We start from the raw sequence: 27,576 nt of genomic DNA on the forward strand, positions 1-27,576 counted from the left end.
GGGATGGGGAGGGCAGGGCAGGGAAGGGGGCGGCCGCAGGGGCTGGGAGCTGCGGGCGGGGCGCTGCTCTCCAGGCCCGAGCAGCGGTTTGGCGCTGTTGGAGCTCGCTGGGCCCATCCCCGCAGCGGGCCCAGGCTCTGGGCAGGAATAGCTTAGTCCTGCCGGGAGGTTCCATAGGGCAGGAGGAGGGTGACTGCAGTGGGGGGGTCCCTGCTCCCCCCAAGTGCTGTTGCTGCACCCACCGGCGGGGACCAGGCCCAGGTCTGTGTGGGGCCACCCCCCGCTGCTGTTTGCTGCTCTGAGGGGGCAAAATCACCTCGGGGGGGGTGCAGCACTGCCCCAAATCAACCCCGATCTCCACCCCCCCCCCGGCTCAGCCGGGCCGGCGGGTGTCCGGAGCAGAGGCTGCACCCAGGGGAGCTGTGCTGAGCCCCGCTGCGCCCCAGGGGGACCCCAGCCCCACTGACCCTGCGGAGGGCTCTGCCCCCAGCACCAGCCCCGGGCGCTGGTTCTGCACAACCCACCGAGTCCACATTAAAAGAACTTTATTTCTGGAAGCTGACGCTCATTGGTTCGTGTGTTAAACCACATCATGATCCGTGTCACCCCGGTGGGCCGGTACATTGTCCTATGGAAACATGCCGTATAGATCTTGAATAAATAAAGCTACAAAGCCCAAGTTATGTACAAAGAAGACCTTAGGCAAAGGTATTATGTTTACAAACCTATGTACAATAAAACAAATGTAAACAGTCATTCGCAGCAGGGGACGCAGGAAGGAGCACACAAACCCTAACATGGGGTGGGGGGGTCCCCATCTCCCTCCGGGTTTCTCCATGCTCGTAACTAAACCAAATGATGGCTCTGATCGGGACTGCAGAGTTCTGCACCCCCTGCTCCAAGCCCGGCTGGGGTTGCTTGGTCATTTAAAATCCACCCCCTCTGAGGCACATCGACAGAAATCGCACAAACACATTGCTTGAAAGACCCACACGGAGCAGTTGCCCAACACTGGCACAGGAGCCCACGGGTGACGCTGTAACAATCCAGTCGCATGTTACACAGATGGGGCTGTGAGGGGCACAGGGCAGGGAAGGGGCGTGTGGCCATGGGGAGCAGTGGCTTCCTAAGGCTGTCCTGGGGTCCCTGTGGTGGAGGTGTGGGGAAGGCTGTGACCAGGGCAGGAGACAGTGGGGCGAGGACGATGTGCTGCAGGTCCATGGGCACCGTGCATGTACTGCAGCAGCTGAACGCGGCCCTGCACATGTCAGGGGCTGACAGAGCCAGCCCTGCTCACACTAAGGCATCTGCCGTTGGGAATGAGGGGCTGGGACACGGCCACCCACCAGCGCTGCCCCCTGCACCTCCATCCCTCCTGGCCCAGCAGGGCCCGGGGTGATGTGCACAGTGCCCCGCCAGGGCTGGGGGAACACGCTCGTCCTCCCCTGCCCCCCAGCACCCGGAGCTGTGCCTGCACGTGAGTGAGTGACCTGCAGCCACCAGCGCCTCCACCACGAGGGCTGCGCCTCAGTGGGGGGCAGCAGCCGCACGGCCCCAGCGGCAGGACGCTGGCGCGGGCAGGGAGCGGAGCAGCCAACACTTGTGTGGTGCCAAACCTACGGCAGAGAAGAGAGAACACGAGGGCCAAGGGCTGCCGGGCCGAGGGCTGGTGAGCAGAGTCCCGCATCCCCTGCAGCGGAGCACTGCAGGGCATGGGGCCGAGCCAGAGCACGTCTGCTACAGCAACAGGGGAACAGAAACTGTATTAACATGACATGGGCCGGGTCGTGTTCCAGCGGGGCGGCAGCGGGGAGCGAGCTGGAGCAGTTCTTCTCTTGGTGGGCTGAGAAAAGCATCCGCAAGTCCGAACACGACCTCCCGCGGGCTCATACGCTCAGGGGCAGCATTCCAGGCGCTGAGGAGGGGCGAGAGGCTCCCAGGCCAGGAGGACCTTGATCAAAGCCATTCACTGCCCTGAGAAACAAGAAGAGACAGGCCCTTGAGTGAGGAGCAGCCGCAGGAGGGGGCAGCACTTGCCTCTCCCCAGCACCAGCAGACAGACAGACAGACAGACAGACAGACCCTTCTGCCCCTCCTCACTGCACCTCTCCCCCTGCCTGTGCTGGGTGCAGGACGGTGACCTCTGGCTGTGAGGATGGGTGCTCACCCCACTGCCTGCAGCACTCACATACTGCCTGAGCAGACCAGTAGAACCCAGTAACGTGATGGGCACAACCCGGCCGTGGTGCCTCTGCACTACACTCTCCCTGCCTGGGTGCAGCGGGGGCTCGGGGTGCCTCCACACCCCCAGGATCCATGGGTCCCCTCAGCTCCAGGCTGCTGGGAGAGGTGAAGGTGTGAAGAACCCGGCTTCCTGGTGTGCTGGGGGGCAGCACGTGGCTCTGACAGCTTCTCCATCTCTCCTCTGTTACAGCTTTGACAGAGCTCCTGTAATAGGCTCAACACACGGTGCCTGTGGACTCACCCTCTGCTGACCACCACCACTGCAGCCCTCACAGCCAGCAGCAATTACATCCCTGTACCAGGACAGCACATTCACCCCCCACTGCTGACCCAGATGAGCACCTGCCCTCATGGGGGAGTTTGTAATACTAAAGGTGGGGGGAGAACCCCATCCCCTGCAAGGCAGGGCAGGTCTCCCCCTCGATATCTGCCTGCTCCCAGGCAGCACCTCTGCAGCACTGCACCAGCTCTGCCTGAACCACCAGCACCCCACAAGAAGCCGCTTGGATCCCTCCTGGCAGAGCTATGCTGGTGAGAACCCCAGCCTGGTTTGGGTTGTAGGGACCTTAAAGCTCATCCAGCTGCAACCCCCTGCCATGGACAGGGACACCTTCCACTAGAGCAGGTTGCTCCAAGCCCCTGTGTCCAACCTGGCCTTGAACACTGCCAGGGATGGGGCAGCCACAGCTTCTCTGGGCACCCTGTGCCAGCGCCTCAGCACCCTCACAGGGAAGAGTTTCTGCCTCAGAGCTCATCCCAATCTCCCCTCTGGCAGGTTAAAGCCATCCCCCTTGGCCTGTCCCTACAGGCCCTTGTCAAAAGCAAGCTTCAGGACATCTTTGCTGCTCAGAGCAGCTGCAGTGACTGAAAGCAAGAAGGAACAGAAGGGCGAGTGCTCCATGATGAGGAAAAAGGCAAATGGGAGCTGCTGACTCTGGGGTCCCAGTGCTCGAGGAGCACATCCTGCTCGCTGCCAGCGCTGCCGCAGGGACCGTGTGCCAGCAGCTCCTGTGCCAGCAGCTCTGGGCAGCATCCCCAGGACACAGCAGTGCTGTTCTAGACTCCCTTTCACATGCACACCATTGCCCTGCAGCTCACACCACTGCCCGCAGCTCACACCATTGCCCTGCACCTCCTGCATGTGGGGTGCAAAAACCCTGGCAGCAAACCCCGGAGGCTGCCGCCGCTGCACTGGGCAGTGACAGAATCCTTCGAGGTAACATCTCAACGCTTCTTAGCAAGGGCCATTCCCGTGGTAACACAGCTCAGGGGCTGCCCCCGCTCCCTCTCTGGCTCCTCTACATCCACACTAGCACAGCCTGAAGCACATCCCAGCACCAGCGGCAGAGCAGGGAGAAACCACCTTTCCTGCCTCCTCCTCGTTCAGCTGGAAGCTCCAACTCCCATCCGAGTGTTGCTTCAATACATTTCCAAGTGCTTCTTTGCTGCACACAGTAAAAAGCTGCTGGAAGAGGCTTATAGACAGATGTATTTTGCTATCTATCTGCAGTGGGATGAGGGGGCATGAAGCCAACCTGGTCACAAGGTGACTCTGCAAATTAGTTACCAGCTAGAAAGCACCTCTGCCAAGTCGGACAGGGAAGAGAAGAAACACCACCAAAAAACCCAGCACCAAACAGGATTAAAGCGTGGCAGCTGCTCCCTTTTGGAAGGGTTGGAGGGAAGGGACAGTCAACAGCAGCAGCCTGGAAGTGCTTGTGTTTGGTGAGTCCCATTCAAGCCCAACACATGGCTGGCTCCCAGCACATCTCTGCCCGTGTCTGCTTTCCCGTTAGGCACAACCAGGGCACCGAGCACTGGCAAGCCGACGGCCAACAGGACGCTGGAGGGAAAACAGGACCAAAGGGCAAACTAACTTTCAAAACTAAGGACATTAAGAGCAGTGATACTTCATCCTGTAGCTCTGCTGTGACCAGTTCAATCAGAAACATGCACGGACTTGAAGAAATAATTAGCTCAAGAAAGCAAACAGCACTCGATCTGACGGTTGCAACAGGTCACAGCACCAGAGCAGTTTATATGAATTAAGGAGAGAGATTATAGCCTCAGGCTTTGATCATGGACTATTAGTTTGTAATGCTCAGAGAGCTGCCTCATGCAGTTAGGGAACCACCGGCTCTGCCCCTCCAAGCCCCAGGTTAAAACACATGCAGCTTATCATTGCAAATGAATTCATTTACCCATGACCAAGGTGGGGAATGTGACCTTTTCACGCCTAGTGGAGAAAAATTGGAACAGTTTATGCACACCATAAAGACATTTGTGGGCATCCCTGGGTGCAAGAGCTGGAGCAAAGCAAAAGTGTTAAAGTAAACCTCACCAGACCTCTCCTCCTGCACCTCTGCATGGCCAGGCGAGGGGACAACCAGCACTCCCACCACATTCTGCCACTGCAAGCGCAGCCAGATGAAAGCTGGGAGTACTGCAGAGCACATTTCAGGACAGGGATTTACTCACCTGTATCCCAGTTACCCAGTTCCCTCTTTACCAGGGAAACTTTTTTATAAGGTGGAGCAAGGAACAGAAGGAAGACCCTGATGTCCCAGCCTGATGTGTGATGAGCAGGGTGGTGGGTAGCAGTGTTCACAGTGTAAATACACCTGCATGGCAGCACCGCTCACGTTCAAACTTGAGCTTGGCTCATTAAAACGAAGCCCAACAGATTCACAAAAATAACTTCAGAATAAACATCAGCTACAAGGACTTGGACATTCAGGAGTGCAGGAAGGGGAGCAGCGAACAAGGAGCTGATGCCCCAAGGAACAGGCACCACGTGGCTCACACGCTGCCTCAGCTCTGCTGGTTAAGTGCCTCTGCAGAGCCCAGCAAGGTCAGAGGCATTTTGTTCCCTGGCTGGCTCCAAGGTTATAAGCAATTAAGCATAATCACAACAGCAAAAATAAAGTATATCTGTCTGAGAACATGCTCAGGTGCTGCCCTGCCATGCCCTGGCATCTGCACAGAAACAGCATGTTCCTGACGGAACAAGTCTGCAGGAGACCTACACCAGACACTGGTGAGATTTTAGAAAGCAGCCAAGTCCTGACTCTTCCAATTCAACAGCCACGCTCCAGGGCAAGCCCGGAGCCCTCCAGGCCTCCCCTGCCCTCGGTGCCTGCTCAGCTCCACTGGGCAAGCTGATGGGAGATGGAGACTCAAACATTTTAACCAACCAAATGGCAGAGGAAGGAAAGGCCACAGGGATGCTCAGGGGTCCGGAGCATCTCTCTTATGAGGAAAGGTTGTGGGAGCTGGGCCTGGTTAGTCCAGAGAAGAGCAGACTGAGAGGGGATCCCATCAATGCAGATCGGTATTGCAAAGGAGGGTGCCAGGGGGATGGTGCCAGACTCTTCAGTGGTGCTCAATGACAGGACAAGGCGCAATGGCCATAAACTAAAACACAAGTTTCACCTCAACATGAGGAAGAACTTCTTTGCACTGAGGGTGGCAGAGCCCTGGCACAGGCTGCCCAGAGGGGTTGTGGAGTCTCCCTCTCTGCAGACATTCCAAACCCACCTGGACACGTTCCTGTGTGCCCTGCTCTGGGTGGCCCTGCCTTGGCAGGGGTTGGACTGGATGATCTCCAGAGGGCCCTTCCAACGCTAACTGGGATTCCGTAAATGGAACTGTAGCGATGTGGCTGTGTTACCACTGTCCCAGTACCACCTCCCAGCATCTGGCTGTTCTTTAGGCAGTCACTGCAGACCGCATTGGATCCATGATCACATGGGGCTGTTTCAGGCTCCAGCAACAATTGGGGCTGAGAAGAAGAGTACAGAGGCTGGAGAGAAAGGAGAGGGGAGCAGAAAGGGCATGGGCATGCCTTGACTCAGCCCCTTGTGCCCAGCCACCGCCAGGCACCCTGCATGTGATGGCTGCAGGGACACGTGCCAGCATGGCTGGGAGCTCGGCTGCTGCTGCAGCGTGCGGGCACGACGGGCTGACCTCCTCCAGGTAACAGCTCGCCTCAGCTTACACGTGCAGACAAAATCACACAGGTTTGACACAGCACAGCCTCTGCCACCCTCCCAGCACACAGACCTCAACAGGGGCAGCAAGGCAGAGAAGGAGCTGATGTCAGGGGAGCAGTGTGGGCCATGGACCCTGCTGTGAACAGCATGTGGGGGTGCAGAGGAGAAGGACAGGACAGCAGGGCCACGCAGGGATCTTTAACACCTTGCAGATAAGCACATCAGTCATTTCCACTCCCTTTTTTAGCCCACTAACATCCTCCAAGTCTGATGTAGAAGTTATCTTGCAAGAAGCTGGGTTTCTAAGACTTTTCCAGCTACAACCTGCTCCTAACTCCAGGCAGCCAGCCCAGACAACAAGTGTGATGACAATCTGGATAATTAAAAGTAACCCCCACCACACACAGCAATCAGCTTATTCGTCACACCACAACTCAATATAGCCATGCTGCCTCTTAAGAACAGCTATAATCTCTCCCTAGCAACTCCCCTGACAGCTTGCACCTGAAACACAGCCTGTGCACTGCAAGCGTGAGCACTGCTGTGGTGATGCACAGCCCCAGCCAGCCCTGCAGTACACAGACAACTTAAGGTCTGATTTGCACATGACACTGTTAAATCTCCAGACTCTTCCTTTACCAAAGCAACGGTGACTCTAAAAACTCTGAATGCCGGTTTCTTAGATGCAACTTGCCCTGCTACCCACGTAGCAACGCAATTCAGCTCAAACCAGGATGACTGTAGGAAGCTCAGCTTGTCTGCTCTGTATATGGCACTCCTCAGGTTGGTAACAGCTCATTTAATTCTCTAAAAGAAGTTCTCGATTGAGGATATGCTGAATATTAGCAGTAATTTGCGCTGGCCTGAGGTTTAGCGTGGAAGACGACTATGCAGGAAGCACAGAGGGTGTTTTGCTCAGTGACACCAGCACATCTCACAGTGTCACCGTGCTAACACCGGAGGAGTGCTGTGCCGTTGACCCTGCTCCTCAGGGCTCCTCACACAACCTCAGGGCCCTGCAGGAAAATCCTCCTGCTGAACCATCTCCCAATATCCCAGAGGAAGCTCTGACCACGAGCGAGCCACAGGAGACACATGGGGCAGTTCTTCCTGTGAAGGCAGTTTGTGGCTCCAAGGCTGCTGCACAGCACCGTCAGCACGGAGGCAGCTTCCCCCTCCATCAGCCAGAATTACGCCATTGATGACGTTTTCTTTTCCCCTAATAGAAGGGGAAGTAGAGCAAACAGGGCACCACCCTCCTGTGAGGATTTGCTGCCTGCACTTAGCTGTTCCCACTGAGGGAATCTCCGGCTCTGTGGTTAATGTGCTTCCCCATGCACCAGTAGCTATGGCAACCCCACCACTACTAACTTGAGAACCTGTCCAAGAGCACGTTTATTACCTGAGATGCAACCACCAAGAGACCAGGCAGCAGAGCGACAGAACAGGCCCTGACATCCCACCAGCTAAGAGACAGCCACGTGTGCTTTTCTTTTTGTTTCACAGAAATCTGTCATTGTCCCTGTCCCCTTGAGAATTTGGCTCCACAAATTATCTGTCCTATAGGATGAAAGCTGTGCTGGGCTAAAGACAAGCCAAGAAAAACTTCTGCTCCAAGTAGCATCCTGAAATGCACTCCCCTTTCAGATAAAAATAAATCCTTCCTTACCCTTTGTCAAAGAAGGAAGTGTGCCCGGGGTGAGGGTACTTTGTGCCGTTGCTGTTCATCACGCTGCTGTTAACGTTCCCCGACACGTAGGATTTCCGGGATGCCTGGTCCTTTGCAAAGTTCCTGCAAGCAGCTAATTTGGATTCTAAGGCCTGTGAAAGAGGAAAAACAAAACTATGTCAAAAAAGCAATACTAATTTAATAATAATTTGATAAGAGGAAGCATTTTGCTGCTCAAGTTCAGGCTTTGTCACGACCCCAAGGTCACCAGGAGCAGGACCCCAGTTTTCACCTTTGGCAAAAACTGAACTAAATGGGAACAAAGCTGTCATGTTCTCTGTCACCCAACCCCAGAGGAAACCTGCTGCAGATGCTGACTGCCAGGCATGACTCAGTTCCACCAGGGCTCAGACTTTAGAACTCTCAATTACCTAATTGAGAGTTCTCCCAGCAGAAGTTACCAACCCTCCTTGCCTCGGCAGCTGCAGCAAGGCTGACGCAAGCTAACCAGAACCCTGAAGTCTGGGGAAGGATTGTGTATTTGGAAGTTGAGTTTTCTCCCCAGGACAATGCCTTTTAGCATTTCTTTCTTAATCTCTACCCTACAAAACAAAGCCAGTTTCTTAAGCCCCACTGATATGCTTCAGAACAAGAGGTGCTACAGCAACAACATCAGAAAGAGCAATCAACTGCATTAGCTAAGCTCATCTCTGGGGTCTGTACCTCATCTCTACTACTTCCAGGCAAGCCTGCTGAGATCTTTTTCCCCTATACAAGGTGACAGTCTCTGCCTCACCCACTGACTCCTGGCAGGAGGGAGACCAAAACCCTGATTCTCTCCTTTACTTCAGAACATCACCTGCCCTTTCTGCCATCTATAACAGAGGCATAATGTGACTATCCTTCTGGCCTAGCAGAACGCCCTTCCAACTCTCTGCTACATCCACCCTGTGCATGGGTACATTCAGACACTTGCAAATGCACACGCTGGAGACAAAAACTCATCTCCCCAAACACAGGGTTTGGTCTGGCTCCATGTAGAAAACTGTTCCATCAATAAGGCACTGACATGCTGCCACAAGTAAGTGAACGCTATAGGGTCTTCTTCTAGAAACCCAGGTAAGCTCAGTGAGCACACAGGCAGATGTGTAGGTAACTACCTCATATAGGTACCTACCTCTTGGTTGCAAAGCACCTATCAGCTGGAAGGAGCCAGTGTGATCTGTGCCAAGTGACTCCCTGTCTCAACTGCAGGCAAGAAAGCCTAAGGGAAACTTCTGGCAGAGCAAGCGAGTCTAAGGTTTGGGATGAGGCATCCTATGAGTAGCCAAGCCCAAAGAAACCCTGAGCAGCCTGTAATTGTTGCTAAACACATGTGTGAGCTGGAATTCTGCACGGGTGTCTATGGGCAGGCTGGGGAAAGCAGGATGCTTATTTGGCATTTCCTGTCCTTGCAGAGTAATCACATGGGATTGTGATTAAAGCTCCCTAAATCCCCTGCAGACTCTTACTCACAATGATCCCATTTTAACCATGTCACTCTGTAACCCTGAGTGCCCTTTCAAACCAACCCCGAGCAAACTGGCTCCAAATGCGAGCAAAGAGGTCGCTTTTCATCTCAAACTTTGCTAAAACAACTGTCTCCACTGCAGCTACTGCCTCACCAGTGGTACCCACAGGAGAAGAGGACAGCCAGCACTGAGGCTACCCACGCTTCCACTCACAGCTGCCCACTGAGGCACATCAAGGAGCTTCTCCTAACTCCAAACTCAGCTGGAAACCTGGCATCCTAAACAACACACTGACAGAGTTTTAAACCACTTCTTCCCTGCTTACAGTGGTAATCCCTTTAAAGGCTCACACGTTTCACTGCCTCCTCCACTACAGATGGGAACATTTGGCTTTCTCCTAATTTCTTTTCTCACTTTCTTATCAAAGGTCTCTCTCTTTTCCCCACTTTCGGCACCTGCTGCAGATGCCCCGAGGCTCATGAGGGGACACTGGCAGCGTGATCTCAGCTCCTCACTCGTGTGCAGCATGCAGCCAGGCTCTGAGGCCCAGCTCCGCACCTTGGTCTCGCTACAGAGGAAGCTGCAGGCCCTGTTTAAAGGCAGAACAAGCAGCTGGTGGTGTCTAACCCCATATACCAAAGTGCTTGAGAAACTTCTTACTCCAAATATGAATTTCATCATCCAAAATCGGCATCAGAACCTTAGCCACATGCTTTACAAATCAAAATAATAATTAAAAAAATACATTATCACTTTCTAAACACTGCAGGTACTCAGCATGGGCACAGGCCTTGTTGTCACTGCACACCAGGAGGAAAGCTCAGTGCCAGCACTGCAGAGTGAGGAACACTTCAGGTCACAGCACTCACCCCCACTTTCCGTAGCAGATCCCCCACAATGTTGAGTGCAGATATTCGAGCTGAAGGAGTAAGGGGGCTGGTACCAAATCCATTTGGTATAGCTGCAAAAACAGACACACTTTATTACGTGCTCCACTCCTCCACAGTTCATTTATTGTTTTCAATTTAAATAAATCAACTTCTACATGAAAAGATGAATCTAAAATCCTACTGCAGAGTTTTCACACAGTCCCCCCACAATAACACACAGACTACATGATCACTGGCCAGGGAAAATGAAAAAGCCCAATTCCTGTCCACTGCCCTCTTTGCATAGACCTACATGTGGAGATCATGCACTGTCCATCTGCAAGGCTGTTGCCTGCAGTTCACCTAATCCAGCCAGAGCCTCCTCTGGAATCTACTCCTTCTAATTTGAAAAATATGTAATAATCCCTGTGATTTTCCAGAGCCTTCCAGATGGGAAAAGGGACTGCACTAACATCCTGCTGCCCCCCAGAGAAAACAGGACCCCTGAGAAGTATGTGTGATAACAGACTCTAGAGCATCAGAATTACTGACCATTGTTTATCCACCACTGCTACTCCACAGCTGAGCAGCAGTATCAGTTATTACACTTTCCTGCAATCCCGAATGTCTTCAGTGCTCCACTGCAGGTGTCTACTGCAGAGTGCAAACGCCTATCCCCGCCCCAAGCAGTAGCTAAGCTTCAGTGTCTTTCTTTTCCATGCTATTTACTCATTATACTCCTTAAACACACTTATGCTGCCCCAGGATTTAAACACACCTTATGCAACATGTGTGGGATCTACACACACCTACACTTACCTCAAGCCCACTGACAAGCACCTGGACTGAAACTGTTACCAACCGGAGCATGCTGCCAACCAACCAGACACAGTTTCTATGAGTGATACCTTTTGGGGAAGGAAAACTGTTTTCTGATCCTTTTCCAACAGGCGTGGCTGGCAGGGAGAGGGATGCCTGCACAGCCGAATCCATCTTCTCACAGTCCAGCGTCGGGGAACTGGGTGCTGACTTCCTGGTGACCTCTTGCTGCCTTTCCCGTACTGCCAGCTCCTGCCTCAGGTCTGAGGGTTGAGAGAAGAACACACACCCCAAACACCGATTAGCAACTGGTTTCTCTAACAGTCTGTTCAGGGAGGGAAGAGGAGGAGACGCTTTGCAACAACCCTCTATTAACTGCCTGGGGCTGGAGGACCCCACCTCAGAGCGATCACTGCCCATCACCATCACTTCCCGTATTAGCTGGGAGGAGAGGGGCAGCAAACAGAGCCCTCCCCAGGCCCAGCAGCCCACTTCCCCTCAGCATTCTTCCCCATCTGTAGTGTGAGTCCCATGGGAAGTGTGTCACAAGTATCTGCTGAACTATGCTCAGCTCCCGCTCAGACAGAGGTTGGAAAAAGGGAGGAATGACCTAATCTTGTGTGTCCAATTGCCCACATCCTTCCAGCCAATAATCCACAGGACTCCACACTAGCCAAAGACAGTCAAAGGTTGTATCCAGTTTCTTGATGACTCAAGAAGAAAAGAGCAGATGGGAAAAGCTGGGTATTCCAAATGACAGGGAAAGAGCCTGGAGATCAGGAAACCTGCGTTTCATTCTCACCTCCTCTCCAGCCTGCTGCTTACCCCTGCCTTGTCCCCTCCCGTTTCCACATGTATTTGCTACAAAGAGCATCCAGCACAGCTCAGCAAAAAATCCCTAAAATCCTTAGAAGGAACTAGATGCAAATAAACAATATATTACAAATGGGTTGATCCTTTTTGGACAGAGCAACTTAATCATTCATAGAATCATAGACTGGTTTGGGTTGGAAGGGAGCTTAAAGCTCTCCAGCTCCAACCCCCTGCCATGGGCAGGACACCTTCCACTAGAGCAGGTTGCTCCAAGCCCCTGTGTCCAACCTGGCCTTGAACACTGCCAGGGATGGGGCAGCCACAGCTTCTTCTGGGCACCCTGTGCCAGTGTCTCACCTTTCACAAACCTCTTGTTCCTTGCCCGGTCTGGTACAACAAGCAAGAGCAAAATCAGTTGTACATTACAGCTTTTAAGTTACGATAAATATTTAGAACTGATTTTAAGTAAAACAGCACAGCTGAAATGAAAATCAATCTGGGCTCCTCTAAGAGGTTTTGGGGCTGTTGAATCAGAAATGTTATGTTTGAGTCTGACACTGCAGCAGTTCTTTTAGTGGCTCCTGCTTGCTGCCAGGGGAACATGCAGCTTTGCTACCCTAACTAATGCTAAACATTTCCAGATGACTCATGCAAGAAACAACATGTCCTTTTTGTCTAATTATCCAGTGTTGTACAAAACAGTCCCCTAGGTTTTGCTGGGTTTTCCAGTATTATTGCCCTAACCCCAAATTACAACACATATATTTCCTCAGAAAATACTTAATCTCCCTTTTCATACTTATTACAAAACCCCTGTGCTTCTAGCAGAGGCTTTCCATTTGTGGGGCACAAACTTGGTTCAGAGAGCTTCACAAAGGAGAACAACCGGTGAAGTGTTTGTTGTTGTCTTACACTCAGGTCTAGGCCTTAACTGAGGAATTATCTTACAAAGTTTCCCTTGGGAAAGCAAGTTGGAAGCCACTGGTCTCTGCATGACAGTAACGGCAGGCACTGGCTGCTGAGCAGATCACCACCACTAGGAGAGAAATCAGTTTCCATCAACCATTACAAAACGCTTCCCCAGCATCCTCCATGTGAAATCCACTGGGGAATTCCCACCTCCTGATCGTATCCCTGAACACTATCTCAAACAGGTCTAACCACAGTCTTTACTGGAATCTCTTAAATAAACCAGGCAATTTCCAAGAGGATTAGAAGGAATACGGGAGACAGGATTAAAAACTTAATTTACTTAACCACTTATCACGTATTTCCCTGACATTTCTTGTGCTTTCCCTTCCTACACAAGCCATAAAACCACAGCAAGTGGGAACTTCTGAAGCACACTTCCTCAATTCTATTACATCTGTGGAATGAAGTATTTTTCTACTCACCTGTGCTAAAAATCCTGAATGAATGTGATATTAATTTTGCCCTATACGAGGAAATTTTTCCTCTTAGCTACACTGGACATACAAAGAATAGAGAACATACTGTTAGTAATACCTAACACCTTAAGTATCCAGTTCAAGCCTCATTACGTGAGGCTTTCTATAAAGATGAGCTTTGGTTGCTGCACGTCTCTTAGAAAGCCAACAACATACCAGGACACAGAACTCATCAAGCCATACCTCTCGCTTCATCCTTTAATCTCTGTACAGAAACCAGCAATGACTCCTTGTCATCCAGTTCACTTTCTAGAAAGGCATTTCTCTCAATAGCTTGGTTCAGCCTTTGTTCAAAGTCTTCCAATGAAACTATTGTTGCCCTAGAAACAAATCCAGAATATTGGGTTCTTCAGCTCAACCGGCATAAAAGCGTATTCAAAAACATAATAGAAGAAAAATGTTAGCAGGGCCTACATTCAAGTTAATCATTTCAAAGCGATGGAAATGCTTCTTGGAGAGGAGTCATAAACTCCAAAGAAGCAGGGGAATAAGATGAAAAGAACATGATAGCATCTGGCTCTCAGTGATGTACCAAAGAGCTGGGAAAGAGCCAGGCCAGCACGCCCATCTCCGTGCCTCCGAAGCCCCACATTTAATCAGTGCAGTGGCTCCGGTGGTGCCTGTGCCTCTCCAAGCTCCGGACAGTGAACGCAGAAGGCAGGCACTGAGGTATTGCCTATGACCCAATTTGTTCAAAAGTTAGTCAGGAGGTTAGGAGCCTTGTAGAAACATGGCCCCAGCTCTCAGATCTTTCTGCCAGATAGCCAGAGGCTCATTCCTGCTCCCACTGAATCAGTGGCAGAATTCCCATTCAGCAGAACGGAAGCATGACCTACTCCCAAACTGGGCGTTTCTAACAGCAGCCTCTTCATTTTATGCATTTATAAAGGACACATTTGTTCCCTACAGTCATTAACCTGTTGTGCAGGGAAGAGAAGACTCCTTTGGCCGCTTTATTTGAAAGGGACTATGTAAAGCATCAGCTTCTTATTTCAAAGGGGCTTTGAGCTACAAGGACCACAAAAACAAGAGTCACCTAGCTGGTACTATCAAAAGCAGTGCAGTGGCCTGGCTTGCTCTGAGCCTGCTTGTTTCTCCCAGGAAGACGAAGAGCTTTTGCGCCCCTGCCCTCCTTGCTGTAACAAAGCTACCAGCTGATGAGGTGATCCCAAGGGTAAACTGCACAGTTCAAAGAATCAAGTCTTGGGACTTGTTTGGGGTTTTTTGAATGTTTGTTCTTTTCCCTTTTGAGGAATAGTAAAATGATCAATCTGAGAAGCAAAGAGAAGACTAGTGAAAACTTTAAGGAAGGAAGAAAGAGGTTTGCAGCCTTCACCTCTTGGCACGTTCCAAGTCGTCGTTGGCCTGCTCCAGCTCCCTCACATACTTATGCAGCTGATCCTTAATGGCCCGTGTCTGGCTCAGGTCATGCTCTAAACACGACACTTGCTTGTAACTTTGTGTATACTGGTGCTCCAGTTTCTCCTGAAAGAAAGAAGTCGTGAGCTAAGCATTAGTCACATACACTCTCCAAGTCAGCAGCAGTGAAATGGGACAAAGAAAGGAATATCCTCCCTGCAGTGTCCTGATTTGGGATTGCTGGCAATGCGGAGCAGTAACTGGAGAGGCAGAGGGAACAGATTCTGAGCAGGCGAGCTGGACACAGTGCAAAGTGACAAACACTGCATTGTGCACAGGCATCTCACCACGACAGAGGTGCAGCCCTGCATCTGCTCCCAGCAGCCTGCACTGACAGCTGCTCTGAAGCCTTAAACATGTAGGAAGCCAGAGAGAAATCCAACTGCGCAGCCTCCCCTCCCTTGACAATAGCCACACTGTCACCAGAAACTGATTGACATCACCATTAGCAAAACTGAGAGCCACTGACATGTGTTACAAAACCTGCAGGTCCACAAGCTCATCTGTGAAAGGCTGCAAGAATTCACTCCCAAACACACGCTCACCAGCTCTGAGGGTACAGAGAGGGAAAAACTACTGACCTTATCAAACACATCCTGACCTTTGGCTATAGCTGGGACTGGATACCCGAACAAGTAATCCCGTCAACTTCACTTCCACTGGGTAAGTTGCCAAGCTTTGCCTTCACTAAAATAACCCAAGACTACAAAACATGATGCTTCTCCAGGATTCCAAAATAGGCAAGAGCTTGCTAACGAAGAGGCATCAATTACAAGTTACCTTCTGCACATGCAGATCCTTATGCAATTCCTGTCTCCACAGCTATGACTGTTCAGAATGAATGAGGAGATTCTCTCTGAAAGATGTGCACAAATCACTCATCTTCAGCTTTTCTTCAAGGTCTCATCAAAGCAAGGAGACCTTCTGGGTAAAAAAGCTAGTTTGCAAAGAATGACAATGCAGTGCTCTGCAAAACCTGCCTGTGTTGCCCCCCCCTGTTGCTGTGCTGATGCTGCTTGTGTAACTAATACAACTACTGCTTGGCAAAGCCTTGAGAATTCAAACAAACTCCATGACAAGAGTTTCATGATGTGAACAAGACAAAATCCACCAGATATTTCCCTGGGAAGCGGCTGGCCTTATTTGGAGCACCTGCCATACTGCGGAGTGGATCTTGAACAGACAACTCCTTTACTTCAGTTGCATATTCAGTGACCAAGAACAGACCAGACAATCTAAATAGAGATCCAAGATATATCTGTAAGAAGCAGCAATGCTATTACAGGAAAGACCTACCTTTAATGTTTCCACTTCATACTTCAGTCTTTGGTTATCTGCTTGCAAATCTCTGTTTCGCTGCTCAGCCTGCACTAGCTGCGCCTCCAACTCAGCTTCTAATTCCCTGCTTCCCTCCTGAAATTCAGCCAGCTCTTCACGAGCTTCCTGGAAGCTGTAAGAAGATTTCATCAGTTGAAAAGCATCTCGCAAGTTAAAAAAACATCCAAAGCTCTCCTAAAATAATAAACTGAAAGAAACAGGAGTTTTAAAGTAGTTAAGTGTCATCCATAGACCTCCAAGGGGAAAAAGAAAGATGGGGAAATGAAGAAATTACATCAAGCTTAGCAATAAAAGGAAATTAATTCTCTTACATCAAACCAAACAGCTATATTAAATGCATGTGTGAATATGAACTTGTCTCAAGGCTATTTACAGGATTCATGGGAGTCTGAAAACCACTTTGTACTCCATTAGCTTCCACTGCTAAAGCCTTGAGAGAGTCAATGAATTCAGCAAACATTTAACTTGATTTTGGTCAAGAACTGTAAGAGAGAACATCAGTTGCTGGTGCTCTGCACTACCTGGAAATTGAAGGTTCTTGCAAAGTGTGAAAGTTTGACTCTGGGGTTGCTGAGCCCGTCAGCAGGAAGCCAGCACCCACCTACCTTACACCACTGCAGTTATGAATGGCTAGAAGGAGCCACTCCACATACCTTGCTTATTAATTTCACATCTTTACCATACATAATAGCTCAGCTCTTAGCAAACAGCCGAGAAAATGAACAAGGCTTTAGGAATCAGCATTTCCACTGGTGTCTGAGGCAGAATGTTCTGACACCCAAGACCAGCTTGGGGTTCTCCACACAGACACATGCCCAACACCTTCCCCCCAAAACCAAGCAAAATAACAACTTACACCCTGGGCTTGAGAGAGGCCCAGCTGGCTTCACTTCCATCACACGAGTAACACTGAACGCAAGGCAAGCTTTCCAAAGAAAATGAACTGGGAGCCTCCAATGCCCCCCACTGCAAAATCAGTCCCCAAACAACCCCCACCACAGCAGCAGCACAGCATTACACAAGACAGAAACCTCCCTGGTTGTTTTCCATAGCCAAAAAGCCTTGTGCCCCCTAACAGATACAGAGCCCTGGTACAGGCGGGACTATGAGGTACAACACACTTCAATAAATTGCAGCAGACACCAAATCAGCCACTTCTCATACCAGTAATTCCACTACGAGAAGCTCGAGGGAACAGTAATCATACACAGTCAGCCCCAAGGCACCTTCCATGATAAAACATCAAGATACTATTTAAGGCAGCACTTTAATTATACAAAGATGCCCATGATGGCAAAAGAGTTCTGCTCTTGCTCAGACATGCTCAAAACATAGCCTGGAGTTCACGGGATGGAAACACTGTGCCAGAAACCCCTGGCTCCCACCAGGCTGGAAATGTAGATTCTTTCCAAAATATCTAATACCCATTTTGGTGCGGGCCTTGCAGAGAAACAGATTAAACAATGCTCTGGGCACTAAGAACCAAACCCAGCCTGTGAATATCCAACAGTACCTTTGTTTGTACTTCAAGGAAAGCTCTTTCCAATACGCAGTTTCCTCCTTTGGACTCGAGAAAGTTGGGATTTCTTCACTGTCCATGATCAATATGACCTGCAGGATACAAATGTATAATACACTCAGGATAAAGAGACAGGCTGATTGTCCCCCCCAACCTGCTCCTACACACTGGGCTTCACCACCACAGCCTTCCTGCCCATGGCACCCAGCCCTGGCAGTGCCAGTGGGGTGGCAGCCATCCCCCAGAGGCAGCACTCTGAACAGAGACCTGCCCCAACAGGCACTGTGATCCCAGCCAGCTCCGGGGACCGCGCCTGCAGCACCCTCCAACCAGAGCACAGGTCTGGCTGAAGCAGCAGTTCATGCCACAGGCCCACCCAGGACAACAGCAGGTAAGGATATTAAAGTGTACAGTTATCACAGCTTCCACTTTCATTCCTAAAAGGTTCTTAAAGGGATTTTGCCTCCTGGTGCCAGCCCAGCAATGCACACTACAGCTCCTGTCAGAGCTGCAGAGGCAGGTAAGGGAGGAGAACAAACACTCCGAGGTCACCCAATAACACACTGTGCTGCAGAGATTCAAATTCAATTTACTTGTCCCATGTACAGGCCCTGCTAATTCCTGCTGCTGTAGAAAACAGGCAGGTAACAGAAGTTATCCACATAATTTTGCTCCCTCTGTCCTCTCAGACACAACAAAGATCAGTCTCTCATAAAATTACATGGTCACGTCACAGAATCATAGAACCAATTGGGTTGGAAAAGACCTTCAAGATCATGAAGTCCAACCACTCCCCCAGCACTGCCAAGGCCACCACTAACCCATGGCACTGAGGCCTCGGCTACACGGTGTGTGAACACTTGCAGGGACGGTGACTCCAGCCCTGCCCTGGGCAGCCTGTTCCAATGCCTGAGCACCCTTTGGGGAAGGAATTGTTCCTCAGCTCCATCTAAACCTCGCCTGGGGCAGCTTGAGGCCGTTTCCTCTTGTCCCATCCCTTGTTCCTTGGGAGCAGAGACCAGCCCCCTCCTGGCTCCATCCTCCTGTCAGGCAGTTGCAGAGAGCGAGAAGGTCCCCCCTGAGCCTTCTCTTCTCCAGACTAAACCCCCCCAGGTCCCTCAGCCGTTCCTCATCACACTTGTGCTCCAGGCCCTGCACCAGCTCCGGTGCCCTTCTCTGGCCCCGCTCCAGCACCTCAATGTCTCTCTTGCAGTGAGGGGCCCATACAACAGTGCTTCCAGCCTGGAGGTGCCTGGAGGACCAGCCTCCCGCGCTGAGGCAGGGGGACCCCGCTCTCTGGATGAGCACCTCCTTTCTTCAGCTGCCTGAGCCACTGGATGCCACTGCAGCCCTGCCCGGCTGTGAGCCAGTGTGAGCAACACAACCCGTCACGTACCTTTATCCTGCTGCTCAGTAACAGAGCAAGACACAGTCCAGGGGCACACAAGACACCTGAGGCCCTGCCACACACCAGCTCTCAGAAGCTGATGAAGATGATGAAGTGAGGGTCACAGTCTGGGCATGAACAGCAGGACCAAGACAAGTGTTGAGATGGACACAGCTCCCAGCCAGAGCCAGGAGATGCACCACACTGTGTACCACTTCTGAGCTCTCCCCAGGCAATCCCACATCTCTTTTACAAGCAGCTGCTTCTTCTCTCCCCAAAGCCAAGGCTCAAATTCTCTTATTAACACCCAGAAAAGAATAAGCTGAAACCAACCATTTCTCTGTTTAAAGCAGAGGCTCTAAACAACACTTGCATCAAGCTCATCAATAACAGCTGACCTACAAGTCCTGACTTTCACACTCTGACAGGCATCAATAGCCAACGCTGTTCCTTCAGGCCTGAAATTGTCACACTAATATGTCCTGCATCTCACTGACCCACATTTAGCCACCTAAAAGTGGGACAAAACAATCCCATGCTTTCATCAGAGGGCACACACGCTCATTTCAGAGCCTGGCACTCAGCTCACCAATAAAGCAGAGCAGAAGTGGCACATTTGTTTTTCAGCCGAGCCTCCAGCTGCCATAGTCCAAGGACACCAGATCAAATTTGTCCAGAGGGTGCTGAGCACCTCAAAAGCACCCCTCCTCTTGCAGTGTGTTTATTTAACGCTACAGCTTTACTGTAGAATCACAGAATGGTTTGGGTGGAAGGGACCTTCAAAGCTCCTCTAGTCCAACCCCCTGCAATGAGCAAGGACATTTTCAGATCAGGTCGCCACATCCAGCCTGGCCTGGAATGTCTCCAGGGATGGGGCATCCACCACCTCTCTGGGCAACCTGTGCCAGTGTTCTACCACCACCTCACGTCCAGCCTGAATCTCCTTCTTTTGGTTTAAACCCATCACCCCTCGTCCTATTGCACCAGACCCTGCAAAAAGTCTCTCCCCATCTTTCTTACAGGCCCCTTTTAAGAACTGAAAGGCCACAATAAGGTCTCCCCGGAGCCAGGCTTTCCTCACAGGAGAAGTGCAGAAGCAAGTTTGTCATGAACGGGTCTCAGTGCTGCCCGAGAACACCAGTGGTGTTCCCTGCTCTGCACTGCCCTGTACGGAGAGAACAGCCCATAGCCACGGAGTCAGTCCTGCTGCACCTCCTTGGATAAACACATCTTTGGGTGCCCTTGCTTCAGGAGTCACACCTATCACCAAGGCAGCTGAATCCTAGCACAGGGCAGATCCCACGTCCTGCACCAAAGCCTTCTGCAGTGGAGGCAGAGCCCATGAATCACCTCCCAGACTATCCTGGGTTCTATCCTGGGTTCGCAGGCGGGTGCATTCAGGCGAGCAGAGACCTGCTGCAGCTCTGAACCACCATTCGGATGGCCAGGAAGAGGTGAAGAGCTCAGCTACTGCTGCATGCTGCCCACAGCATCACTCCTGCACTGACCTCTCTGAAAGCCCTGCACCAAACCCCTGCTGACCTTGCCCTCCAAGGCGTCCAGCTCTCACCCAGCACGTTCCAAGAGGCTTAGATCACCAAGAAGCACATTCTACCCACAATAAATGACACACACAAGGGAGTCAGCTCCCACCGCTTCAGAGGAGCTGATCTCAAAAGGTAAACAGCCAGGAAGCCACCCGTCAGCACAATTCAGGATGTGCTTAAAAAAACATCTGTACAAGGAAGCATCTTACATCATTTCCTAGAAGCAGCAGAGCTAAGGGACGGCTGGGGCCAGGGCTCCTTCCTGCCCGCTCACACCCTTGCCAATGCACCCCCGCGGCCTCCCTGCACCCAGGGCAGCGTGTGAGCCATGGGAAGGGCTGCCTGGCACTCACAGACTCACCAACTGCCCACACAGGACATTTATGTTTTGTTCCCCCCATGCCCTCGTCAAGGACCCTCTCCTTTTAGACAGTGAAGGGAGGAGATTCAGCCCTGGGGTACTTCAGGCCCCTCAGAGCAGCTCCTTTTCCCAATCCCTGCAGCGGGAGCAGGCTGGCCTTTCCCAAGCCTCCCATCCCCTGCCCACCTTGGTGAAGAAGGTGATGGTTCAGGACCACCCAGGCCCCGTGTCCACTATCATGCCCAACGCCAGCAGCACGGATGTTTGACCTGCTCACTGCCCTGCAGAAGCGCCGCCATCAGATGCTGACACCAGGGTGCAATGCTACCCTCCAACATCCATATCCCGCTCTGGTACATAGTCACATCACTTGTCTTCCCTCATACGTGTGAGAGACCAGAGAAAGAGTTAAGAGCACAAATACACTCTGCAAACAAGGTGGTTCATGGCCAGAACACTAGCCTGAGAGGTGGGAGATGCAGACAGCCCCCAAACGTGCCATGAGCACACACACGGCCCGAGGGGATCCCTTCCCCTTTGCCAACCTCTGCCCGTTCTCACTATTTAAGGCATAGAAACACAGGACCTAGTGCACATGCCTGGCAGAACATGACTCCTGGGCAGGATCAGAACATAACCAGGCAGTTTAAACCTCTCACGTGTGGGAGAGTGGATGCCCACAGAATACCAGAGCTCAACAAAAACTGCTTTGCTTCAGCCCATTGCCCCGGCTCTGGGCATTATGTGGGGAGCTGAGAACCAGCATGGCGAGCCCTTCCTATTCACGGGCTTCTTTGCATACGTGGCACTTGCAGAATCCAGCCTTTGACAAACAACACTGAGGCTTTCAGGATACAGACAAGACAATGCAGCAGCGTCTTCCAGGGAAAATGAGAGCAGGCTTATGCTGCTGCCCACTTGAATTCATTACAAGACAGCTCAGCATTCAAGCAGCGCCCTGGGAAAACTCAGCTACACGGGCACAACTCCAGGATCCAAAGCAGCTCTCAAACAAGAACTATGCTCAGAACACGGTGGCTCCTTTCAAGCCCCCCCCGTACCCAGTCAGTGGGACAGAGTAATTCTCCACTGTTAAAATGGAACAGCTTTGCCACACTGCCATCACTCTGAAAGAATGCAGCGAGTAGGCTAAGAACTTCTCTAAGTCCACTGGGGTTTTGCAGGACAAATGTGGTTTCCCACCTCCAAAAGCATCCTCACAAGTGAGATGCTCAGTATCCCCTGGGTATTACAAGAGCCAAAGGCTGAATCCAATATGTAGTAGAATTAACTACCAGGCAGACAGTAGCTTTCAAGTAGCTAAAGGCATCCTGCATTCAAGGCCAAACTGAAATCTTTATGGAACCACCTTTCAGCTAAGTCATGAAAACACAAACACAGGACCTCAAAAAAGCTTCCCAGGCTCTCCATGGGGCTGGAGGCGGCTGCTGCTGGATCAAGTGTCAGAGCAAAACACTAAGCTTGAAACGTAACACCATGTTTTGACTTCTGCCCACCCCTTCCCACAGTCAGGAATCCGCTCCTCCCCACTCACAGCCTTGCTGTAACTCACTGACGTAAGGGTGAGCTGCGGAAGCACGTCCCAAATGATTGTGGAGGCAGCTGCACTTCACCTAGGATGTACCTGCAGCATCTGAAGTGGCTGGACAAACCATTCTTCCCCAGCTTAGTCATCCCACAACCTCCCATTTAAATCTACCTTATAAATATTTGCTATATAAAATGAGTATTATTTAATGGTCACAAACGGGTCATTTTTCTCCACACAGGCCACCTCTTCCTCACAATCCTGCTCACCCGGCGTTTACAGACACCAAACAGGAAGAATTAAGCAGAGGCAAGGCAAGGCCATTCCAACACAACAAACTACCCTGCTAAGACTCCCCCATCTCTGCTTTGCTGTCCCACCACTGAGGGCAATGCAAATGTCCACTGACCTTTGGAATTAACCAAATAACAACCTAAAAGAGGAGTTGATAAAGAAATGCTGCCAAGCTCCCATCTGGCCTTCAGCTCTGGAGATAACCACCCGGTCTGGCTATCGGAGTCCCCCCAGCTGCCAAGTGCCATGTTTGCAGGGCATGACTCTCAGCACACACAGCGTGTAGGTTAAGAACTTCTCCAAGTCCAGGGAGTTTTGTACAGGAGAAGTGTGGTTTCCCACCTCCAAAAGCATCCTCCCAAGTGAGATGTGACTCTGCTGTTGAGGGCTGGCATTGTCCTGAGCTGCCATGCAGAGCAGGAAGGACTGTCAGCAAACAGGTCTTCTTCCTCTTCCCTTTATATGCTAATTCATAGATAGAAATGCAGAGGAAACCTTGTTTCCACCATTCTTCACCTTCTCAAGCTCTGAGAACCAACAGGTAACCCCCCAAGTCCCACAAGCTCTGTATTTTTTCCCCAAACCCCATCAGGATTCAGAGCAAAGGGACCTGAGCACTCCAGTCAAACATCAAATTTGCCTTGTCTTTCATTTCTAATAATATGGAAAACAAACAAACAAAAGCCATGGATTAGGTTTCACTGATCAATTTGTGCTTGTTTCTGTCATCCTGAAATAGAAGCTGGAAGCATTTTCCTCTGGCTTTGGAAGGCTGCCTGCATCCATCGCTGCTTCAGAAAGCGAACCTCTGTCTGTTCCTGCAGGATTGGTTTGGAACTGAATGTTCTCAGGAGAACCACAACAAATGCCTCCTCACCTCTTACAGCAGCAGCACAGGAGCTTTCAGGGGAAACAAGAAACTCGGAGCACAGCATCAGCACAACGCTCCTGCTCTGCTATAATAATACATCCTGCATTAGCAATCTGGACAGCACAGGAGGCAGAACATAGCCAAATCCTACCTGCAGGAACTTTGTCCAGGTGCAGGCTAACAGCCTTGAAGATAACCAAACACCACACAGCAAAGCCTTGTGACCTCCACAGCCTCTTGTGGAACTGGCTTTATTAATCGAATAAAGCAGGTATGGTTTACACACACAGCCAGTGCTCACGTGCCTGGTGAATATGTGATATCCAGTGGGGCAATAAACCCCTGGGAGATAGCCAGCACGGGGGTGCAAGCCTGGAAACCTGAAGAAAAGTACTGATGCAAGAAGTCCCTTTTCAGAAATCAAGCTACAGCCACCAAAGGCACTAGAATTTAGTATTAAAAGGAGTTATCCCTGTCACAAACATGGGAAGTTTAAAACATCCGACCTCTGTTTGTTCCCAAGTACCACCATTGAAGCGCCTTAAAAAGGAAAATCTGGAGAGGCTGGAGCTCCCAATGCAGGTTCAGCGTCTGCAGGGATGAAGGAAAAGCTGCTGGAGATGTCCATGTCCCAGAACAACCTGGGCCTGACCACGAGAACGATTTGCTCCCAGCCCCATAGCCAGGAAGCCCAGAGAGATGAATCCACGCGAGCAGAAGGGTGCGGAGCAAACTGAGAAGGAAATGAAGGCTCTGAGAAGGACACGCTTCTCCCTGCCTCAGCCTCTGCTCCCCAGAAACCATCTCTCAGGAAGGTCGTTGAGACCTGATGAGCACCAGCAGCACTGATCCTGACTCTGCACCAGAGGCTGACCACAGGCAGAAGCTGCCAGACCCTGCACCCCCACCTCCAGGGCTTTGCCACCCAACTGGCTGCTTCTCCAACTCACAGTTGCCTGGTTTCTCTTTAAGCCTTGAAAACTACACAGCATCCTGCCCAGAAGCAATGAATTCATCCAAGAGCTTATGACACACGCAGCAAAGAGCTTGTGACAAATGACAGCACACGGGTCCCTTGCACCTCCCTATTAGCTCAAGCAATTAACAGCAACCCGATGACGACATTCCCTAAGAAGGCGGTGGCCAGAGGGCTCAGATGCTTCTGGACACCGCAGAAGGACAAGTGACCAAGAAACTTAAAGGGAAAAGCACATAGCACAGGTTTCTTCCAAGAGGAGTGAATTCTGTTGCTTTTACATCTCTGAAGTTCTACCAGTGCCAGGGAGAAGAAAATGGTTTTGAAGAACCCTATCCCAAAGGCAGTCCCGGGCCAGGCAGTGGCAGCGAGGGCCTCGCCTGCTCCTGTAAGCACTTAACAAGATGAGAGCTAAAAATAACCCCCCCAACTCACCACTGATCAGGAGAGGGAAGCAGCACAGCCTGGTGCTAGCTGTGCTGACAGGAGAAGCCTCCAGGGGCACAATCCTGTCAAGACATACATGTCCTGATGGGTACATGTCACTTTGCTCCCAGACGAGTGCAGTACGGAGGTGAAAAGACAGTTTGCTTGAACACACCTCCTGATTTATCTTGGGTATGTTTGGAAGGTCACGAATGTCAAGAAAGACTGTAAAAAGGCCATTTCCTTTCTGTAGTTGATTTTCCCTGCTTCTCAAAACCAAATGTGATAGACTGAGGGAATAAATTATGCTTTAATACTGTACTTTTTGGTACTCCCAGACATGTCTCTAAAGACAAGACTCCTCATGGCACCAAGCTCACAAACATCATCAGCCTTATGTTTTCTCTGTTCTTTCTTTTTTCTCTTCTCCACCAAAGGAAGGATTATCTCACATGTCTGCAACCTCTAAAGAGTCAGGGAAAAGAAAATAAAACAAGGGGGCTTTACCCTGAAGAGGGGGGAAGGAAATCAAATCAAATCACTCTGCCTCTGAACACATCCCTTCACCTCTACCTCCCAATGACATGCAGGATCAAAACTCCGCATGTGTGAATGTGTGGGCTCTGCCTCCACACACACACCACAAATCCACAGCCCAGGTAGGTCTGGGTCTGCAGGCAAGACAGAGGATGTCTTCCAGAGCAGATCTAGCCCCAGTAATGAAACCCCACACTGCCACCTCACCTAACCGGCACCATCAGCCTGTGCAGTCACACTGCTGACACACCAGATTTCAATATAAATCAATAGAAAAGCCTTTCAGTCACTCTTCTGCCGTGGGACAGCTCCTTCCTCTTACAGTTCTAACAAATACTTCTAACAAAGCACTGACCTTGACAAGGCCCCCTGCCCTCGTCTGTGTCCAGGGACTGGTTTGGGGTGGGGAGAAAAGAAAAAGGCATTTCTTAAGCACCCAAGGAACTCTTCTACCATGGTTGCACAGATATAACCACCTCTCAGGGCAATAAATGCCATGGGCATCCAAAAGTGCCCTTCTCCTCTCCGCACTTGTCACCAGGTCAGGATGGTTTCAGAGGACACAGAAGCCCTGAGTCACCAAACAGTCCCAGCCCAATTTGGTGTCGAGCGATGAGGCTGCGTGCGGGTGAGGACAGCTCTCCTCTGCCCTTGGAAGGGGAGAGATGTGTTAACAGGAAGCTGCTTGACTGAAGTCTATCTCCAGTAACGCACCCCCTCCTGTGTCAGATGTGTTCATCCTCCTCGGCACATCTGCTGCGATTCAGGTCCGACTCACCAAGCAACTGTTCAAGTTTCGTCATGTTTATACCAAATACAAAAGGACTCTCTAAGCTGAGAGGGAGGTGATAACAACCTCAGAGAAACCCCCCCAGTTACTGGAAGACCTGATCTACCGCGTATTTTATGAGAACGGAGGCAAACCCTATGTCCAGCTTCCCATCAGCGACTTGGGATGGAAAAATAACCCCCTTCTGGGACAAAGCCACCTACGGAGGAGGCGCAGGGGCTGTGGAGGGAGCAGCGCGCTCCTGACCGCAGCCAGGCAAGTCACCGAACCTCCTCAGCCGCACACGGGCGAGCCCCTTTGCACCCGGGACTCGCTCCGAGGAAGGCGTGAAGCCACCAGCAGCTCGCCGCCCCCGCGGCCGCGCTGCCCGCCCTGCCCCTGAGCGCACGGCCACCGCAGCGGCGCGGAGGGCAAGGAACGCGAGCGTCCCCTCGGCGCAGGGCACCCGAGGTGGCACGGCCCGGGGCAGGGGGGCCGGCAGGGGCCACCTCACCCGCCTGCAGGCCGCAGCAGCTGCCCAGGCGCTTTCGGCTTGTGACAGCCCCGCTCTGCCCCGTCCCCAGCGCCGGGCTGCCGGAGCCGCCCTCGCCCGCCGCCCCGGGCCGGGCCCGCCGCAGCCCTGGGAACCCAGGAAAGAGAACGAGCTTTCCCTTCCCCCGCCGGCCGCAGCCGGGGCGGCCCGGGCCCCGAACCCGCGCCCCGCCGCAGGAAGGCAGCCCCACGCCGGGCTGGGCTCGCTCCCGCTCGGGTACCTTTGGAGGGTGTCCCCAGGCCGCTGCCGGCAGAACCGGCCCCGCGGAGCCGCCGCCGCTCGTAGCAGGGCGGTGGCCGGGCGGGCAGGACGGAGCCGCGCCGGCCACTGACAGACACTCGCTTCCGCCAATGGGAGGCGGCGGCGCTGCGCCGCCAGCCAATGAGGCGCGGGAAAGGGCGGGACCTGCCCCGTTGTCAGTTGGCAGCCAATCGGCGGAGGGGTGCGGGGCCCGCAGCCCCCGGCACGGCTACGAGCGCCTCGTCCCCGCCACACCGCGGCCCCCGACCCGGCCGCGGCCCCCACCCGGCCCCCGACCCGGACCCCGGACCCCGGACCCCGACCCCGCCGCTCCTCACCCGGGCGCATCCCCTGTCAGAGCCGCAGCATCGCCCGCCGGCCCTGGCTCTGCCTCATCCGGGTGCTCCGGGGGCGCGGCCGCGTCC

The 27,576-nt window shown here is 52.0% G+C and overlaps 1 protein-coding gene across 7 annotated transcripts; it reads right to left on the bottom strand.

Moving 5' to 3' along the window:
* Positions 1-528: 528 nt before the first annotated feature.
* On the bottom strand, positions 529-27,576 carry NDEL1 (nudE neurodevelopment protein 1 like 1). Of its 7 annotated transcripts, XM_030505757.1 has the most exons (10): positions 27,490-27,576; positions 17,636-17,733; positions 16,081-16,234; positions 14,702-14,850; positions 13,549-13,685; positions 11,194-11,367; positions 10,286-10,377; positions 7,906-8,057; positions 4,446-4,480; positions 1,745-1,974 (listed from the first exon to the last, which is right to left on the bottom strand). In XM_030505757.1, exons 2-10 carry the CDS (start codon positions 17,719-17,721, stop codon positions 1,967-1,969), a joined length of 987 nt encoding a protein of 328 aa, XP_030361617.1. In that variant the 5' UTR covers positions 17,722-17,733; positions 27,490-27,576; the 3' UTR covers positions 1,745-1,966. The 7 variants fall into 7 exon arrangements, with proteins under 7 accessions (XP_030361615.1, XP_030361616.1, XP_030361617.1 ...); XM_030505755.1 differs by lacking the exon at positions 4,446-4,480 and having other exon boundaries at positions 529-1,974; XM_030505756.1 differs by lacking the exons at positions 4,446-4,480; positions 27,490-27,576 and adding an exon at positions 27,132-27,235 and having other exon boundaries at positions 529-1,974.

Source organism: Strigops habroptila, chromosome 14 (genome assembly GCF_004027225.2).
Source record: "Strigops habroptila isolate Jane chromosome 14, bStrHab1.2.pri, whole genome shotgun sequence".
NCBI lineage: Eukaryota > Metazoa > Chordata > Aves > Psittaciformes > Psittacidae > Strigops > Strigops habroptila.